The 21,715-nt window shown below is 37.9% G+C and overlaps 1 protein-coding gene across 21 annotated transcripts in view; it reads left to right on the top strand.

The window, feature by feature from the left end:
* The window catches only part of ABI3BP (ABI family member 3 binding protein), a 301,260-nt gene that overhangs the window by 117,987 nt on the left and 161,558 nt on the right, over positions 1–21,715 (top strand). For all 21 annotated transcript variants that reach the window (XM_027866372.1, XM_027866234.1, XM_027866358.1 and 18 more), the window contains exon 3: positions 13,259–13,327. In XM_027866372.1, coding sequence (XP_027722173.1) covers positions 13,259–13,327 — 69 coding nt within the window. The remainder of the gene's footprint in view (positions 1–13,258; positions 13,328–21,715) is intronic.

Genomic DNA, 21,715 nt, shown 5'->3' with positions numbered 1-21,715 from the left:
AATTGGCAACTGATATTTCCTAACCCTATTATTAAAACAACACAACTCTCCTCTTTTCAATAGTACTTCCTTTATAGATAACATTAATGAAATCATGAGTTCACTGGAAAATGTGTGTGTGTGTGTGTGTGCGCGTGCGCACATGTACGAGTTGTACTTTAAAAGCAAATCCTTGCCAACCTTTCAGATGGTGAGCAGACAACGCCCAAAAGTCAGTAATTATCTCTGCAGGGTGCACATTCAGATTCTGGAAAGGAACTCCTCCTTTTCCCCAACCACATCTTCCCTCCCCCAAACACATACACACTAGATTCAACAATTTTAATGCACAACAGCTTTCCAAAATGGAGAGAGTGTGTGCGTGTGTGTGTGTGTGTGTGTGTGTGTGTGTGTGTTGCCTTTTGAGTGCTGGTGGCCAAGAGAATTGTTTTTATTAAATATGGACCCTGTTTTCATTATCATATCAGAGCAAAATTTTGTCCAATCTCTAGAAAATGACTCAGCAGAGTCACTGAGGACAGTGATAGAATGGGAGGCTCTGTGTTCCATGCAATGGTGTCCTTACCATTGGATCATTATAGACCCCCATGGTTAGAGGTAAAGTGCTCATTTTTAAGCATTTTTTAGTTCCATGCATGGTACTTACCAGCACAGAGCATTGTTAAGGTAGGACCCACGTGAAAAATTTCAAGAAACAGCATGAATTGTACTTGACTAGTTTAGTTGCTCTTGGTGAATATTGCCTCTTGGTAAACCAACTGACTGGGGAATTAGGTGATCCTTGCTGAAGTGGAAGCTAAAGGAAGATGATAAGCAAGCTTCTGCTTTAACTCTTAGTGAGTTTAAGAATGGTGGCTAGGTGTTAGAAAAGATTCTGGCTTCCCAGTCTCCAGATAGTATGAGAAGAGGGCAAAATGAAGCTGCCCAACAGTGTTCTTAGTTCTCTGCTAACTTGCCCAAATGACCTTGTCCCTAAAATGTATTCTTACTTTTTTTTTGCTTTTTAAATTATTTTTAGTTTTCAATGTTTACTTCCACAAGATTTTGAGTTCCAAATCTTCTCCCCATCTTGCCCCTCCCCCTACCCCAAGATGGCATGCAATCTGAATACCTCTTCCCCTAATCTGTCCTCCCTTCTATCTCTCCCCCTCTTCTCTTATCCCTTTCCACTTCAATTTTCCTGTAGGGCAGGATTTTTTTTCTTGCAAGGCAATTGGGGTTAAGTGACTTGCCCAGAGTCACACAGCTAGAGTTATATATTTGAGGTCACATTTGAACTCAGGTCCTCCTGACTCCAGGGCCGGTGCTCTATCCACCGCGCCACCTAGCTGCCCCAATGTTACCTTTTCCTTTTTTTTTTTTTTTTTTTTAAGAGACAATCAGGGTTAAGACTTGCCCAGGGTCATACAGCTAGTGTCTGAGGTCACATTTGAACTTGGATCCTCCTGACTCTAGGGCCAATGTTCTATCCACTGCATCACCTAGCTGTCCGAAATGTATTCTTATTGATGGTGATTATAGCCACTTACATAGTGCTTTAAGGTTTGCAAAGCATTTACATTATCTCATTTTATCCTCATAGCAACCTTAGGAAGTAGTTGCTACTATTATTTCCATTTTACAGTTGAGCAAACTGAGGTGCAGGGAGATTAAATAACTTGCCTAGAGTCACACAGCTGGTAAGTGTCTGAGGCAATATTTGAACTTGTCTTCCTGACTCCAGGTCCAATGCTCAATCCACTATGAAGAAGAGGATGTCTACCATCTCCAAATCCTCAATACCATATCCCTTGTCCTTGTGTAAAGGACTAATTAATCCTTTTCAGAAGGACAGAGGGCTGTGACCAAATCCAATGCCAGTGGCATCAGGAAGAAGCAAGTATTATCCCCTAACTTCATAGGTCCAGAGAGCTTGGCCAAGGAGAAAATAATCCATAGAGAAAATTCCCCTGCAGAGGCAGAAAAAGGGTGTGTCTAAGCATCTGCATTGTGCTGAGTGAATATGAGGAGGTGTATATGTGAATTTCTGTGATTATGTGTGAATAAACAACTAAGCTAAAAGACCAGGCACATCTGGCTTTAGTAAAACCATTCAGATTTCTCTCATAAACATAAATCCCTACAAAAAACTAAACCAATAGGAAAAATCAGAAATATAACAAATAGACTTTGGGCTCATTGCCTGATTTCTTCTTGGCCTCTGGTATATATGAACACACATATTTGAAATCTCATAGCTGAATTAACAGTTCCCAAACTTTGTGTAGTTTTTCACTACTGAAATGGCAGATATGATTGTACACAAACCCTGTGCTTCAGCTGGGATACTCATTCTTTCTCAACTATGTCATGCTCATGTATCCCTGATACCACACATTTTTGTTCCCCTAAAATGCCTGCTGGAATCTCCATCCCATACATCCCATACAGACCTATCCTTCAAGGTCTGTTTTTCATTCTCACCTCTTCTGAGAAGCCTTTCCTGATTGCTCTAATTCACACCCATCTGTGCACTTACTAACCTCCTACATCCTTATGAATCTATTCTCCTTAACTGGCATTTATCAATTACTCCCTTATACAGAGTGTTGCAAAAGTCTTAATGCCATTTTAAGCTTCTAAAGCTAAAGTTTAAAGTTTGGGACAACCAGTATGTCAGATAACTTTTCATCTATATGAGTCATAGTGCTCCAAGATTATAAGCTCCTTGCAAAACCAGATTCTCTCGTGTGTGTGTGTGTGTGTGTGTGTGTGTGTGCGCGTGCGCGTCTCCCAAAATACTTACAATAGCTTTAATAGTGTGCTCAACAAATATATAATTGAATTGGAATGTTAAAGTCACAGTTGTTCTTAATCCAGGGTCTGTGATCTTGGTTGTTGTTTTTTTTTTCCTCCAAACATTTTGATAACTGTTTTTCAATCTAATCATAAGACCTTTACACTGAAATTTGAGTTGAGGGAAAAAATGTCCATGTGCAATTTTAAGATTGGAGCACTATAATATGGAAGATGAATACTAGTTGAGGTTCCTCAATTATTCATATAAGAACATAGCAGGGAACAAAGTAATGAATTTTTGTAGCCTCTGGTGACAATTTGCAGAATGTGATGATAAACAGTCCACTTGAAATTTTAACACAAGGAGTTCAATAGGTACCACCAACACTTGGTGAGATGAGCCTCATGATGAGAAACATATCTGATAGAGGATACAGGAATAATAATAATATATGTCAAAGAGATGGCAGATACTTTTATAGAAATAATCCTTAAATATCAGAATGGTAGGAGCATGTGAACTATTTGAATAAGGATAAAATGAAAAGGTGATAGAAGACTGATGCAAGGGAATGTGGGATCTGAAATCAGAGAGTCTGGATTCAAACTCTGGCTCTGCTCCTTAGAATTTGACCTTGGGTAAATCACTCTACCTCTCGAGGCTTCATGATCATTGTCAGTTTGGACTAGGTGATTTTCAAGGTCCTTTCCAGCTCAAAATGTGAGCCTATGATCTTACAATATTGTTCTAACAAAACAGACCAACTCAAAAAGTATATGATGTGGATGGAAATCTTGTTCCACTAAAAAGCTGAGCATCTGATAAAATTTTGCTTAGCCTTGCCTTGCTGAAAGTTTCATTTTTCAAAAAGTACAAGAAGTAATAAGGAGTACCACTACCCTGGATTTAACTCTGACCAACAAGGAAGAACTAGTTAATGAAGTCATTCAGGCAACAATCAATAAATGTTTAAACGTTTACTATCTGCCAGGCATTGGGAATACAGAAAGAGAGAGAGACAGAGACAGAGACAGAGAGACAGAGGGAGGAAGAGACAGAGAGAGAGACAGAGACAGAGAGAGAGAGGGAGAGAGAGACAGAGAGAGAGAGAGAGACAGAGGGAGGAAGAGACAGAGAGAGAGATAGAGATAGAGACAGAGAACTTGTATTCTAATGGGAGAAGACAATACAAGAGTAAACTGAAAAGAGTTTGGGGGTGGGAGGGTTACCTACTACCAGGACATGATTACATTTGGAGTATAGCCTGATAGGAAATGAAAACATATCCAGGGCACCCTCCTAAAATGGAGGTTCTGGAAGGTTCCCTCCAAGCAGTGGGGGGGGGAGAACCTCAACACTGACAGTAATTTTGAGGTAAGAATTCTAAGGCTGAAGTGATTTTCCAGGTTGAAGAGGTTTCTGGGGCATAATAAAGAACTCTAGAGAGTAGCCTGGTGAGAAATGAAGTGAAAGCAAGAGGAGCTTTGGGAGAAAGTCAAAATGTTAAAAATCATAATAAACATTGAGGGAATTAACAAACATAGGCACAACAGACTTGAATCTTCTTTTGGAAAGCAGATTTCAAAATGACCAAAGAAAATATTGGTATGAGCCTATGGACAGTGACTCTTTAAAAAGGGATGAAAAACCCAGAAGAATTGGTGTCTTTAAAAAGGAAATGTTAACATGGGGCATGGAGAAATATCTAAAGAGACCCATGACTCCCTAGGAGCTTTCTTATTAATTCAGACTTTAAAAGGATACTCGTAAAAGAAGAAAGGAAGTACCCATAATCAAAGATAAATGCAAGTGAGGCAAGGAGCTCCCAGTGGTAGATGATCATTCCATTTTTGAACAGCTCTAATTGCTAGAATTTCTTTCCTTTTATTGAGTTAGAAGTGTAAAGGACATGGGTTTGGAGTAAAAAGACAACTGGATTCAAATCCCTCATCTGAAAACTGATAATTATGTGTCCCTGGGCAAGTTGCTTATCTCTGATCTCCATTTCTTCATACTACTTACCTTATACCACTACCACTACCACCACTACTACCACTACTACTACCACCACCACTACAACTACTACTACTACCACTACCATCGCTATTGCCACTACTATCACTACCACTACCACTATCACCACCAATACTACCACTACTACTGTCTCTACCACTACTACCACCACTAGTACCACTATTTTACCACAATTACTACTGCTACTACTACCACCACCACTACTACTATTACTACTACTACTACTACTATCACTAATAACAATTCTAATAGCTACAATATGTAGAACTTTACAGTTTAAAAAGTACTTTATCTCATTTTATTCTTGCAACAACCTTGAGAGGGAAATGTGCTATTATTCTCTCCATTTTTATAGATGAGGAAACTGAAACAGGCAGAGAGTTAAGGTACTTACCCAGGGTCCCACATCTACCAAGTATCTGAGGCAGGAATTGATCTCAAGTCTTCCCAAAGCCAAGTGCAGTGTTCTCGCCAATTGAGCTTTCTATCTACCTTGTCTGTAAAAATGAAAATAATACAAGTACCTACTTCAAGGGGTCATTGTGAGAACCACATGAGATAATGTATATAAAAGTGCTTTGCAAACCTTAAGTATTAAGTCATTTTCTGTTGTTATGATTCTTCCGCACATTGATCTTCATTCTGCCTTCTCAAGTTAGATGGAATTAAACTTAATCCAATTTCCAGATGTCAGTTCTTCAAATATTTGAAGAGAGCTGTCATGGTTCCCCTTTCTCTTCTTCTCCAGCCTAATCACCTTTGATTTCTTCAATTGTTACACCTGTGACATCTTATTCAATTCAGCCCATTGCTCTATCCTAACCACATCTTTTAAGACTCTGATGCTGTCATCCACTTCATTTAGCTATCCCTCCCAGGTTTGTCATTCACAAATTTGATAGGCATACATTTCCATGATTTTGGCACATCATTAGAGACTGCCCTCTAGGATGACCTACTTCTTTTATCAGTACTCTTTGGGTTCAATCAGCTATAAATCTACTAACTGTACTATTATTCCACCCATATTTCTTCATTTTGTCCCCAAGAACAGCATGAAAAAATTTGTGCAGAGGTCTTATTAAAGTCATGCTACCCTATATCTATAATATTTCCCTCATCAGTCCAGTAAAGTTACTCTTAAAAGAAAATTATATTAGTTTGGTATGATTTGTTTTTGGAGATCTTGATCCTAGGGACCAAAACTTTCTTTTCTAAGTGCTTACAACCATATCCTTAATAATTCTTCTTGAAATTTTGTCATCAATCAACATCAAACTCACCAACTAGTAGTTTCTAGAAATTGCCTTTTTTTCTTCCTTTTTGAAAGTTGAGACATTTATCCATACCCAGGCTTCAAGCAACTCTCCTATCCTCCAAAAGATCTGAAAGATTTTAACAGTGATTCTATTACCAATCTGAAAGTTCTTTCAGTACCCTGTGATGTAATTTATTTAGATCTGGAAACTTGAATTCATTCATCAATTCATGCATTCTCTTACTATCTCCTAGCTTATCTTGGGTTTCAGTTCCCTCTTAACTCTATTTCTTCTATTTTTCCCAGTCCGAAGATCATTCCCCCTTGCTAGAGTAGATGGACCTTTAACCACTAGGTAGCATTGCCAGCCGCTAACCCAATCCCGTTCACATTAAGAACCTGCGCAGAGGAGCCCTACGTTCTTGGTGGCAGGCTCCATATAGGCTGCACTCATCCTCTTTTCCCATTTATAAGAATTGGCAGATCCAAAGAAGCTGCTCTCAAAAGCAGCAAACGTTACCTGCAGCAGAGCACCAATGGGAATAACTAAGACAATGTGAATGGCGGGGTTCTATTTTCTTTATCCCTAACTAGTTTTGGAGTGGATGTTCCTATGGTTTTGATCCTATCTGACAATAGCAAGGCAGCTGACGTATCTGGTTAACCCTGGGATGGAAGACCACCTGGGAATGTATGCTACTGTGGGCCTTTTGAGAGGCAGCACTGTATAGGTGAAAGAATCCTAAACTGGAAGTTTGAAGACTTAAATATCAGTGTGACCTTGAATAAGTTATTTCATGCTTCTAGGCTTCAGTTTCCTCATCTGTAATATGAAAGGCTTGGACTGATTGAACTTTACGACAACCCTTCAACATACTAAAATATTCTCACTGTGTACCCTGAGGAATACCTTTCTTTCAGGGCGTCTCCCACGTGCTTCTTAGGCCATAGCTATACTCAGTACATAGCAACTAGGTAGGTGCAGTGGATAGAGCTCTGGGCCTGGAGTCAAGAGAATCTGAGTTCAAATCTTGCTTCAGACACTTACTAGCTATGTGACCCTGGGCAAGTCACTTGACCCTGTTTGTCTCAGTTTCCTCATCTGTAAAATGAGTTGCAGAAGGAAATGGCAAACTACTCCAGTATCTTTGCCAAGAAAACCCCAAATGAGGTCACGATGAGTTAGACACAACTGAAAAATGACTGAACAACCATATTCAGTATAATAACATGATTTCTGATGTTATTCTGATTATATACATATATATCTGATGTTATTCTGCTACATTTGCGATTATATATATATATATATAAATATCAGCTATATTTGTCAAGTCATTTGTGCACCATTTTGAGTGATGAAACAAAGATGGACTTTTCAGCTTCAGAGAATGGAAAACTTTGGCTAAGTATATAAATAGTAAATTCAAAGTACATTTAATATTGTGGATCAAAATAAACATTTGAGGTACATACCACTTTGAGGGACCAGCATGTTTACTATTGAAAGTAAGATCACCAGTTGTATACTGATTCAACCATTCTAGAGACCCATTTGGAACTATGCCCAAAGGGGTATAAAACCATGCATACTTTTTGACCCAGCAATACCACTACTAGGTCTGTATCCCAAAGAGATTAAAAAAAAAGGAAAAGGACCTAGGTGTACAAAAATATTTATAAGCAGCTCTGGAAATTGGGGGGATGCCCATCAATTGGGGAATGGTCAAACAGGTTGTTTTATGATTGTGATGGAATACTATTATGTTTTAAGAAGTGATGAGCAGGATGCTCTCAGAAAACCATGGAAAGATTTACATGAACCAATGCCAAGTGAAACGAGCAGAACCAGGAGAATGTTGTACACAGTAAGAGCAGTATCATATGGTGATCTACTATGAATAACTGAGCTATTCTCAGCAATACGATGATCCAAGACAATTCTGTAGGATTTAGGATGAAAGATGCTGTCCATCTCCAGAGAAAGAACTGATAGAGTCTGAATGCAGATCAAAGATACTTTTTCTTTACTTTCTCTATTTTTCTATTTTTTTGTCTGTTTTCTTTCACATAATGACTTACATGGAAATGTGTTTTGCATGATTATACATGTATAGCCTGTGTCAAATCACTTGCCATCTCAATGAGGATGGAGGAAGGCAGAGAGGGCAAGAATTTGGAACTTACAATTTGAAAAAAAAAATGTAAAAATTGTTTTCATATGTAACTGGGATAAGATTAAGGATAAGGTAGCATCGCCAGCCGCTAACCCAATCCTGTTCACATTAAGAACCTGCGCAGAGGAGCCCTACGTTCTTGGTGGCAAGCTCCATATAGGCTGCACTCATCCTCTTTTCCCATTTATAAGAATTGGCAGATCCAAAGAAGCTGCTCTCAAAAGCAGCAAACATTACCTGCAGCAGAGCAGGTATCCTTATCCTTTGGATAAGGATAAGATTTAAATAAGATTTAAAAAAAGAAAGCAAGATCATCCTAAAACTATTATGATTATTTCTTTAAATAAATGAAGTTTTATTCAAATTGTAAGACTCTTTTCAAACTTATGGCTTAATTAGGTGATTACTGTAGACTGTGGGGTAGAATTTTTCTGCTTTGTTTTTATTTTTCATATGTTGATAATATGAACTCATGGCCTTTCTCTACTAGAATATGTAACTTCCAGACGACTACAAATCTATTAGGAATTTCATATAGTATGGAACAAAAACAACAAACTTGTTTTTTCTTGAATCATTTCAGTTCACTATTCCCAGTGGGAATCACTGAACTATTTAGATGTTGGAAGCTTTTGAAACAGTAGAGGAGGCCAACATATGCTCCTGGTGTTGGAACATCGCTGTGACTTGTCGTTGGTTATAAAATCGTCTGCTTCACACAGTGTGAATTTGGCCATAACATAAATGAATAGAAGCATCATCTCATCTTCCAGATGCCTTCGTTTATGATGCTCTCTTTGGCTTCTGAATATATTTTCCCAGGATTTCATTTCACAGACTACCAATGAGCTAGAAATGAATTAATCCATGAAAGCAGAAAAATCTACACATGTAAGAAAGACTAGATCTAAGAAGCTTTATTTATGCTAAACTAAGAATTTTGTGAGTAACACATAGACAAATAATAGCTGATCTTTATTGAGCATTCTAAGTTTTGCGAAACATTTTATAAATGCATTATTATTAAAAGCGAATTTGAGGATTTCATTTCCCTCTCTGTCTCTCTCTCTGTCCCTTCCTTCCTTCCTTCCTCCCTTCCTTCTTCCCTCCCATTACTTTAATCCTATCATCAAATAAAAAGGATAGTATAGAGAAGTTGCAGTAGGGGTGTGCTGGTAGATGTTTAACACCCAGCTCTGGGTGGGTAGGTAGGGATTGTAGGCATGACACACTTTAAAATTTAATCTGCATTATTAACATTTTCTCTAGACAGCCAACAAAACAATAAATCAAGCCCTCATTTGTAATTTGTAGATTTCTGAGGCATAAAAGCTCACACTGAAAACTTAACAATCAACTTGTTGCTGGCTCGAATGAACCACTGATTTGCCATCAATGACAGCATGAATGTCAGAGAGAACTTTTTGTAAAACGTGGTGGCAGTGGGTGGGAATGACGTGGAGAAAATGAAAATTATTATTCATCATTAGAAATATGCAAATGGATCAGTGATCTCAACCAATCAACAAGCATTTATTAAATTCAATCTAAATGCCAGGCATTGTGTTAGGTGATACAAAAGGGAGGCAGTTCCTGCCCTCAGGGAGCTTGCATTTTTACCAAGACTATAACATGCTTACAAATATATATATGCAGATGCAGAATAGAAAATAAATGCACAATGTAATAATGGGGGCATCAACACCTGGGGGGATCAGGTAAGGTCACTTGAAGGAAATGAACAGGGTTGTGGCTGGGACGAACCCTAAATCATAGCCCATGAATCCTGTGGTAGAACATAAACTCCTTCAGTCAGTGAGTCAATAAACATTTATTAAGTGCTTACTATATGCCACATCCTGTACCAAGCACTGGGAATACCAAAAAAGGCCAAGACAGTTGCTGCTCTCAAGAACCTCATAGTTTAATGGTAAAGACAATTGCAAACAACTATATACGTTTAAGTATATGCAGGATAATTTGGAGATAATCAATAGAGGGAGGAAACTAGTATTAAAGAGAATCAGGAAGCAAGGGCTCTTTTTTGTTTTTTTCCTTAAATCCCCAGAACCTAGAAGAGGCCCTTGCCCATGCCAGACTCTTAGTAAATGTATTTCGGACTGGAGTAATAGGATTCTATGTCTTTTAAGGATGGCACTGTTAAGCTAGAGGAGATACATTACCAGAAGATTGGCCACAAGGTGAGGACGTTTTTCAGCCACAGTAACTCTAAGACACAGAGAGGTTGTGATTTGTATGAGGGTAAAACCATGAGCCTATGAAGTAATGAAACACAAAGATAGTTCATGTTTAGGCTATCCTGCACAATTTTCCAAGTATATTCCTCACTACAGCCCTGGGAGTTAGGTTGTGCTAGTAGTTAGAATCTTTGTTTTATAAACGAGGAAATTGACACTCTCAGACATCCAGTGATTTGCTTAAGTCTAACAGTTAATGGGGCTGCTAAGTGGCAAATTGGTTAAAGTTTGAGGCCTGGTATTGGGAAGACTCATCTTTTTGAGTTCAAATCTAGCCTCAGACATTTACTAGCCGTATGACCCTGGGTAAGTCACTTAACCCCGTTTGCCTTAGTTTCCTCATCTAGAAAATGAGCTAGAAAAGGAAATGACAAACCGCTCCAGTATCTTACCAAGAAAACCCCAAACGGGGTCATAAAGAGTCAGACCTGACTGAAATAAATCAACAATTAGCAGTTAATAAATAATAGAGACAGGACTGTAATCTAATGTAAGTCTAATTGATTTTTTTCCATTTTACCACCCTATCTCAATAGTAGTATCATTTCCATTTATAAATATAATCCATAAGTAATAATAATACTACTAACTAGCATTTATATAGCCCTTTAAGTTTTGTAGAGAGCTTTTGATATTCACCACAACCTTATGAGATAGGTGCTATCATTCCCATTTTAGATTAGACGGGGAATCTGAGGCAGAGGTTGTGATAGGTTTACAGCTAGTGCGTGTTTAAAGATAGATTTGAATTCAAGTCTTCTTGACTCAAGGTCCATCACTCTGTCCACTGCACCATCTAGCTGCTTATTTTGTTGTTCAGTCTTTTCAGTTGCATCTGACTCTTCATGACCCCATTTGGGGTTTTCTTGGCAAAGATACCGGAATGGTTTGCCATTTCCTTCTCTAGCTCATTTTACAGGTGAGGAAACTGAGGTAAACAGGGTTAAATGACTTTCCCAGGGTCAAACAACTAGTATATGTCTGAGACTACATTTGAACTCAGGTCTTCCAGACTCCAGGCCTGGTCCTGTGTGTACTGTGCCACCTCGCTGCCTGATCTTTCAGCTAGCAACTATCAAATTGATTCATTCATCTTCAAACATTTCTAAAACACCAGGTATTATGATAGGTACTAAGGATACAAAAACAAAAGCAAACCATTCCCTGACCTCAAAGAGCTTACATTTTATTGAAACATGGATTTAAATTTGAGAGGTCCCTTACAAGCCATCTATTCCAACCCACTTATTCCACAGATAGAGACTCACACCAGAGAGATTAAATATCTTGCTTGTGATCACATAGGTAGTAAGTAACAGAGCTGAGACTGGAGCATAGGTCATCTGGCTCTTAGTACCTACTTTGTTTAAGGCACTGTGCCCAATGTTGGCTCCTTTCTTATATAGTTGACACATCTAATAAGCTTGATCCATTTTCTAATAGATATACATTTACTACTACAACAGAACAGAACATTTATTGTCACTATTATGATCAAGAAGTTAGAAAACCATTAAAAAAAACAATGGACACTCGTGTCTCAAAGTCAGAGAAGAAATTAGCAATTTTTTGTCTTTGTTAAAGGCTATCAGTCAGCCAAAAAAATCAACTGACAGCTTGTTTTCTTTAACTATACTCATTAGTAATTCTTAACATATTCATTGTGTGTGTGTGTGTGTGTGTGTGTGTGTGTGTGTACCCAAGCATTAGCCTAGGAAACAAAAAAAGGAAACCTAAGCATAACTTTATTGGGCTTAATGGACATCATTTTCATATGCTAACAGTCCATGGTGAAGATTATGTAAACCAACCATTTTATTAAGAACAGATTTGTCAACTGGGACCATCTACTAATTTACTAATTCATGACATGTGAGCCAGTTGATGGATTTCAAATGATGTTTTTAGTGCCTAGACTGAAAATATCATAGAATCAGAGATTTTTTTTTTAGTTCCTAGACTAGAAATATCATAGAATTAGAGATTTTTGAAAACAAGAGAGAACAAGGGATCATTTAATTTGCCCTTCCACCATTTCAGAGGTGAGAAACCTGAGAGCTGCAGGAATGAATTGACTTACCAAAAATCACATGGATAACTAACAGGGAAACTTGGATTATAACTCAACTCTCCCAGACCCCAATCCAATGTTCTTTCCGTTGGATGGAAGTAGGTATTTAAGCTTTATTTACAAGAAAGTTTATTTTCAAGAAAAATAAGACTCATGTTTTAAGAATTCTGTAGGAGTCACTCCTACAAATTATATAAACAGAGAATGAATTAACTGTGTAATTATGAATATTCATAGTCACTGTGATAAAAGTGAGAGATGCCAGATTGTTCAACATATGAGATCCATGTGTGTTTTGTGTGAATGTTTTCTCTCCTTTTTTTTTTCTAACACATCAAGCATTGACCACAATGTGGGATGTTGGATAATGGTGATGTAACAGAAGGCTGCTAAGGTCTGTCATCTTCAGTGACTTGGTTGTCTAATCATCTTCTCTCTTTCATAAATGGGAAACATTCACAAGAAACCAATGCAAAATCTATGTCAATCAGTATCTCTCATTTTTTTTTGTTTTATCTATTACATCATTTGGTTTTCAATGTCTGGTTTTATATTCAATTTCAAAAAAGTCAATTGACCAAGTGGTCATAAGAAATACCATCTTTCTACCATTCTTTATAAAATATCACTTGTAAAGCTTTCTACTAATGAATGTTATTGGGTTGTTTTTGTTTTTTTCAGATGCAGAGCCTAAATATTTGATAGTTGTGCGACCTGTACCCCCTCCAAGCCAAAAGAAAAAATGTTCAGGTATTATAATATCTGCAATTTTTTGTTTAATCACAAGTCAGACTTTTCTATTTTGTTTACAGTAGCTTGCAAAATGAGCCCCTTGACCATGCATGATATCATCTGATAAGGCTGCTAGGTGGAACAGTGGTTAGAGCCTGGGTCTAGAATCAGGAAGACCTGAGTTCAGGTCCAACCTCAGAAAGTTACTAGCTGTGTGACTCTGGGCAAGTTACTTAAACTTAGTTTGCCTCAGTTTCCTCATTTGTATAATGGGGATAATAATAGGACCTACCTCATAGAGTTGTTGTGAGGATCAAATGAGATAATATTTGTAAAGCCTTAGCACAGTGCCTGGCACAGAGTAAGCACTATATAAATGCTAGCTATAACTATCATTATTATCATCAATCATCTATTCACACAATTCACCCTTCATAAACATTCTATAACTGGGGAGTTGACATTTGAAGTGCTGTTGCACGTATGTTGAGGGCTAATTTTATGTTTAATTATTGCCAAGAGTGAGTCAGGGAAGGAAGTTCATTTTCCAAAGGTCGGGGCAGGTCATGTTGTCTGTGGATTCTAAGCCATAAGTAGAGAGAAATTTGAGTTCTAGCATCTTTCCTTCTACCCCTGCTTATTACTCATGCTAATGAAACACCTTGCTGTGTACTTGTCCATAGCACAGGGGAGAGAGAGTAGGGTGCAGGAGGAGAGGCAGAAGAGGGGGAGAAAGGGTAGATGAGGAAGGCAGAATGAGCAGAAGAGGAGGAGCAGGAAAGAAAAGATAATTATAATAGTGACACTTCACATTTTTCTATCACACTTTATGGTTTTCCTTAGATCATAAATTAATAAACGTAAGTGACCTCATCTGTAAATCAATTCATCTGTAAAAGAGGAATAGTAATAATAATACCTACTTCACTGAGTTATTGTGAGGGCCAAATGAGAGAATATGTAGAGTGCGTTGCAAATGTTAAAAAGCTTTATAAATGCTAGCTATTATTATTATGACATGAAAAATTGGTAGAATTTTAAAAGTAACAACAAGAGTCATAGGATTTGGAGCTAGAAAGGAACCTTAGAATTCATCTAGTCCAATAGTTCTTAACATTTTTGTGCCTTGGATTACTTTGTCAGTCTAGTGAAGTCTATGAATCACTTCTCAGAATGGTATTTTATATGCATAAAATAAAATGCATGGGACAAAGGAATCCATTTATAATAAAATAGCCATAAAATATTTTTTAAATAAAACTTCATAGATACCACGTAAAGAATCCTTGATCTAGTCCTGGCCTAGTTCCTTTCCATTGGAGAAAAAATTGCTGCTAAATGGTACAGTGGATAGAGTGTCAGGCCTTGAGTAGGGAAGACCTAAGTTCGAATTTGGTCTCAGACACTTCCTAGCTGTGTCATTCTGGGCAAGTCATTTAACCCTGTTTGCCTCAGTTTCCTCATCTACAAAAATGAGCTGGAGAAGGAAATGGCAAACCACTCCAGTATCTTTGCCAAGAACACCCCAATGGGGTCATGAAAAGTCAGACACAACTGAACAGCAACAACAAAGTGGAGGGCAGTGAGAAAAATACAGGTGGTGGAGTCAAAGGGAAACTACATTTAAATCCTAATTCTGCTGTTTACTAGCTACATGACTAGATGACTTCTAAAACTCTATTTACCTGCACAGTGAATTCTTCGCCATTCATTACCATTTGACAATGACATATTTCCCATAGTCAATATATCCTTAGTCAATTTCTGACATAATCCCACTACAAACTATCCCCAGGAATAGAAAATGTTAAGCAAAATAGAACAAGGCAGTGGCTGTATCTGACAGTATATGCAATATTCTGCAACCGTAGTCTCCCACCCTTCTGCCAAGAAGGAAGCACTCCCATGTATTTGATTGACTATAAATGTGAGCACAATGTCTATTTCAATATTGATGAACAAGAAAAAATGAATGCAATTCCATGGCTACCTCAATTTCAATATTTTTAAAATTCCCACAGAATGGGGCAGCTAGGTGACACAGTGGATAGAGCAACAGCCCTGAAGTCAGGAGGACCTAAGTTCAAATCCAGCCTCAGACCAAACACTTGACACTTACTAGCTGTGTGACCCTAGGCAAGTCACTTAACCCCAATTGCCTAAAAAGAAAAAAAGTTAAAAAAAATTTCCACAGAACTTCCTTGCATGTTGTTGAATTTCACCTGAACTTTATCCTGCTCTAAGATAATGATGATGATAATAATAGTATGTATATAGTACTTTAAGTTATGCTAAGTACTTTACATGTGTCATTTTATTTGATCCTCACAAAACTCTAGAGAATATGAAGTTTTAGTCATCTTTATGTATTTTAAGTATATTACATTCCCTTTAGATTTCTGAGTATCTTTGAAGCCAATTCTCATTGTCTTGATTTTTAGTGGTCAACTGGGTCAATTAATTGTTCAGTCTTGCTCTGAATACACTCAGTCGAAATATCTGCCCTCTCTTGCAGAATTCAGGAATATTTTTGTTTTCCTAATCTGTTTCGGAAAGGTGTAATGACTAATTGAAGATTAGTTTCCCTGAGGAAAGATGGCATTCTAAATTTTATACCAACAGATGTCACAAAAATTTTAATTTAATTTTGTTGTTCTCTTATTTAAGATGACAAAATCATATATTTAATATCCTTATTACTTTGTGTTTGAAGTAGGTGCATTTGATGATAACAAAATTAAAATTCCTTTTCTATAATTATTACATGGACTGGGTTTGCCCTAGAGAGAAGAAATAAATTAGTTTGCTTAGGCTTAAATCACATTTTTTCATATCCATATGTAACTTGTCTTTGGGCCTTTTTGATTCCTCTTCTGGGGCCCTCATTTCAAGTTTGCCCTCTATTTTTCCTTTCCTTAGACATATACATATATAGACACATACAAACATACACATGCATACACAAATAGGAGCTCTCCAGATCTACCTTCTGGCTGAGTACTCCATATGTTGGCCCTTTATTCACCAACAACTCTCCCTAATTAAAAGGACTGGTAAAAATCATTGATTTTTATGAACCCTATTGGTAAATCTATGAATTAGGTAACTTCAGAGAAGATATTTTATTTACTCTGCTTCTATTCTAAAGGAAATAGTAGAATCCATTTAAAGATCATATATTTGTGTCTTTTTTATAAAAAATTATTAGCCAGCTGCATTTTTCATTCAAAGATTTTGTCCTGCATGTCAATAAAGATAATATTGGAAGGATAAGTCATACATCCTGAAATATTAAATTTGTCATCAACATATTGCCCTGGTTTTAAAAACACGCTTAGTTTTAGCCTTTTGCATGAAAAATGACATTAAATGACATCCATTATTGATGCAAATTGAATGACCAATTAAGATTCTGGCCTAAGTATAGGTTGATGAACTTGTAAATCCCTCTGTCCCACCCTCAGAACCATGGATTAGAATCCCATTCTCAAATTAAATCTACTTTCATGTTGGAAAACAATCTAAGAAACTAGTCCCAGCCAAAGTGTTAATAAATAAATATTACCCTGTCACTGGTGTTTGAATCTTAACTGCTAAATGCAAATCTTAGCATAAAGGGACATATTCCACATAATGGTGGAATTTCATACTCTGCAATAGGCCAGCAAACACCCTTCAAATCACACCTCATTGACTGCCTAGGTGATACAGGTCCTCATTCTGACCAAGCACATGGCTCTAGCTTTAACACTAATGATGGTATGCAACATTTTGTTCCTTCAGAGCCAAAACCTCAGTATTTTTTATTGATGTAGCATTCTGCTTTTCTGGACACATTCCACATACATGATCTCATTTAGTTGTGACTTTGTTGGTGTTTATAAAGATGCTTTTACATGAAGAAACTCCACTATGTTTTACCATAGAGATTCATTGTGACAGGAAGGTGGCCTGGGTTCCTGAAGTCTGTGCCAACAGAACACAAACTATTAGGTTCTGTCATGATGGAATGGCTTCAAGTATGGCCTCAGAAATTAACTAAATCTGTTTTCCAAAGACCATTCTAGCTAACAATGGAGAGGCTCATCACCAGGAAGCTAACCACCTGGTGATGATTTTTTTTTGGCCATGGCCGTCCATGAAACAAAGAAAAAATAAAGTCATTCTCAATCCCCTCCCGCATCTGTAATTATGGTGTCCAAATATCAGGAAAGGGAGGTGATAAGAATAACAGTTTTGTAGCATTTAAGCAAACTTTGACTATGGGTACTTTAAATGTGAGAGCCTTATCCAGTGACCAACCAGTAGACATATTGCTGGATGTCCTGTATCATATCAACTTTAACATTCTTGCTATATATAAAACTATAAGAAAGAAGGGAATTGAGGCCAAGTGAAAGGCTAGATGGCTCACAGGCACTCCTTTTGAGGCAAGATAAGGAGAAAGCTTACCTGTTAGAGGTGTGGGATTGGGAGTGAAGTTTCCAGTAGGTTGGAAATGGTTGGAGGGTATAGCCATGGTAAAAGGACTTGTTCAGCAGCAAATCTATAAGGTTGAATCTTCAGATGGCACAATCCTCAAAAAGTCAGACTTTTTCTTCCTTCTAGAAAATAGGTAGGGAAATGATCACTGGTTCTAGTCCTATGGAGATGGGAGCACAGGACACAAGAACTGCAAAAAACATTTTATTGTTTCTGAAGTTTAGTAGTAAAGGCTTAGAATATACAGAATTTCTCCTCTAATCTTTTGCCAACCCCTGTTCTCCCAATCCCCCCCACACACCTTATATATATAGATGTACTATTCGTTACTCCCGTGGTAGAATTGATACTTTTACCTTGAAACTGCCAATCACAATTGAGCAGTCCCCCAAATACTAGATCACCTTGTGTCTCCTTGGATACCCTCTTTCCAAACAGCCCAGGATGAGCACAGAAATACCATATCCATAAAAGTGGAAAGAGACCAAACTTTACTAATAGCCTCTCATCACTGCCTTTTGTTGGTTTATGGACTATGTGACCTCCACTTACAACCTCCATCAATGACTCATCTGGCATAGAAATGACCCTGGGACCTGGAAAGCTAAATCACCACAGCAAAAACTCTGGCATAGCCTAGCAAGCTGGAAGGGCTTCAAGTGTAGGCTTGGAAATACATGATGTCTGTGGTTGGAGGACCCACAGAGCTATGTTAAGAAGCTCACCCCCAGTTCAGCCACCACATGATGAGTTTATTGGCCATGGGAAGCCTGTCTGCCCAGTCACAGAGAGAATACCATCCACATGGATAAAGGAATTCAAAACATTAATAAATAATAAAAAAATTATCACTTACTATGTGGCAGGCACTGTGCTGAGCACTTTATATTACTGATCAATTATTAATTTGATATGTTATGAATATATTTAATTAAATATATTATTGATTCATTCTATTTGATTCTTATAACACCCTGGGAGATATCATTACTATCTCCATTTTTCAGATGAGGAAATGGAGGCAAACTATGGTTAAGACACCTGCCCAGGGTCATATACCTAGTAAGTGTCTGATGTTACATTTGAACTCAGTTCCTTGTGATTATAGGCCTGATGCTCTATCCCCTGGACTACCTAGCTGCCCAAACTATAGATTCTTAAAACCCTGATGTATATGTGCTTTTTGTGATGGGGGGGCAAAGGGAAAAAAGGAAATAACACTAAAACCCCACGTCATTTCAGTTGGGAAAACTCCAAGCCAACCCCTCTTGCTTCGGGGTTCAGTACACTGCTGAGGTATGTACCAGGTCCACATTTTCTGACTCTTCCTCTTTCTGTTCTACACATATTCAGCAAATCCTTCCCTCATTCTATTTTATCTACCTCAGTCTACCTCAATCCCCCTCTGTCCACTCTACCATTCTCAAAATGCACTTACTCAAAAAATGGTAGGTATTTGATCAAACAATAGTTCTTTATCTAGACTCCTTCCTTCATTACCTGCAGGTCAATTTCCAACCACTCTACAACCAAACCTACCCCTGAAGCCGCCCTCCTTTTAATGTACGGGCCTGACTCAGGCTCAGTCCTTGTTGGTTCGGGTTCGGGGTTGGAACGAAATGGGATACTGATAGTTTATTCAACAGTTAACAGAAGGAGGTTTACTTAGCCATAGTATAGTGGCTTCTTTTTTCTTTTTTTGGTGAGGCAATTGGGGTTAAGTGACTTGCCCAGACTCACATAGCTAGTGTTATGTGTCTGAAGTCAGATTTGAATTCAGGTCTTCCTGACTGCAGGGCCTGTGCTCTATCCACTGCATCACCTAGCTGCCCCTACTTAGCCATAGTGTATAAGATACTACAGGACTTAGCTTGGGGAGACAAGGTTCCCCCGTACTCCGAATGAAAACAAGTCTTGTCAGGTGGACAGGTTGTGGCAACTCGATGTCTTGGTACATTGGCCAAATCTGAAGGGCTCCAACTCCACATGACAGGGCCTTTTTAATGCCCGTAGGTGACCCAGGAAAACAAATAAATATGGCCAGAGGCCACCAGGAAGCTGAGTCAAGGAAGATCTGTAAGCTTAAGTCTTACTCCCCAAACCAATTCAGTCCTGGAAACCCCTTTGTTGCCTTTCAGGGAAGGGGAGATGTGGGAGTGAGGAGCTGAAGAGAAGAAATCCTGGTGGATATTGGTCCTCTCCAGCTTTACCTCCCCCCTTAAATAGACCCAGAAGAGAACCAGCATAGGTGTCATATCATCCACCCTCTTCCATAACCTCAAATATACAAGCATGCCTTCTTTTTTGTCCAGTGCCATAGCAACCTTGACCTCTAACAAATGCAAAAGCCCAAGCTGATGGCCGTGAAGGCTTGTACCAGGATGGTGGCGATGGGAATTGGGAGAAGGGGGTGGATGTGAGAAATATGGTGAAAGCAGACCCAATAGACCTCACTAGACAATTGGATTGGGGAGGAGAGGGAGAAGCAGGAGTCAAAGACAGCACTGAAGTTTCAGTTCAACAAACATTTCTTACGCTTCTGCTATTTGTAGGGCAAATACCAAGATCTTGAAGAAGTCATGGCCTCTGTTCTCAAAGAACTACTGCTATTAAGCAGATAAGACAAGGAAAAAACAAATACAATGCAACATAGAAAGCATTGTATACATAGTAAAAGTCTAAGAATGTACCATGGAAGTTCCGAAGGAGGAAAAATTGTCTCTCAAAGAGGGGTGGGAGAGGGTCAAGGGTGACTGGAGAGAGATCAGAGAAGGCTACATGTAAGATTTCTTGGGAATTGCTAAATTAGATGGATCAATACCAAAAGAGTTTCATGGAATAGAAAGAGAAGAAGTGAGATTGCAAGATGAGCAAAAACTGGGCCATTTGCTTCTCCAGATTTTCTTAAATTTAATGAAAAATTACTTTCTCATTATCTAGTAAACTTTCCCTTTTCTCCATACCCCAATTTGGAAATCATTTATACCCAAATATCTTATATATTTTACCAGTCTCTGATTTTTCTCATTGAGGAGTTACTCCAAATATTTTTTATCTAAAACGGAATAAACAAGCTTCAAAATAATTTTCAAAAAATCTTGGGTTCATGAGGAGTTACGTTTTAGTCACAAAAATCTCGTCTGTCCAACACTTATAAACATAACATCCCCAACAACTATTTCCTTCTGGTCTTAGGATAAGATAACATAAGCCCTGCCTACAACAAATATACGAACAAAAATTCTCTTGAAAATTAGACAATTTCCTCAATAGAAAGTGAAAGAAAATAGATACATTTTATTCTAGTTCAATTGCCTGATGTCTTCTTTTCATTTGGTATAACTAGAGAATATTAGAACAGGAAAGGATCTTAGTTATAATCTAATCCAACCCTATCATTTTACAGATGACGAATTTAAGAGTTTTAGAGACAGAGTCACTTTCTCAAGGTATCATAGATAGTGGTAGCGGTCAGGATCAGAACCCAAGCCCCTTGGCTCCTATCATAATTGTTCTTTCAGCTACATAGGAAATAACAAATGCTCGTTACTTCCTAAAACACATTACTTTTTCCTTTAATTTGTTCTGATGTATTCTAGACCCAGGATGCACACACATAAATGTACATATATACACATGCAGAGAGATATTTAAAATATACATATATAAATATTTTATATATATACATTTATATTTATATACATCGATATATTTACATATGTATGTTGTGGTAGGTAAAAGATGAAATGATTGAGGAAACAAAAGTTTGAACTTCCAGGCACATCGATTTGCTACGCAATGCATAGCACCTTTCCAAGTTGGGAGGGGAAGAGTGAAAAGGTTCAGTTCCCTGAAATCAGAAAAAGAGGTGTCCCAATCCCTTCAAGTGTTTGTAAACAATCGAACAATCAAATGAACATGAAA

This window comes from Vombatus ursinus, unplaced genomic scaffold, assembly GCF_900497805.2.
Source record: "Vombatus ursinus unplaced genomic scaffold, bare-nosed wombat genome assembly UNPS02001419.1, whole genome shotgun sequence".
In the NCBI taxonomy this organism is placed as follows: Eukaryota; Metazoa; Chordata; class Mammalia; order Diprotodontia; family Vombatidae; genus Vombatus; species Vombatus ursinus.
Note: the sequence above shows the minus strand (reverse complement) of the source record. Positions and strands in the feature narration are given on the sequence as shown.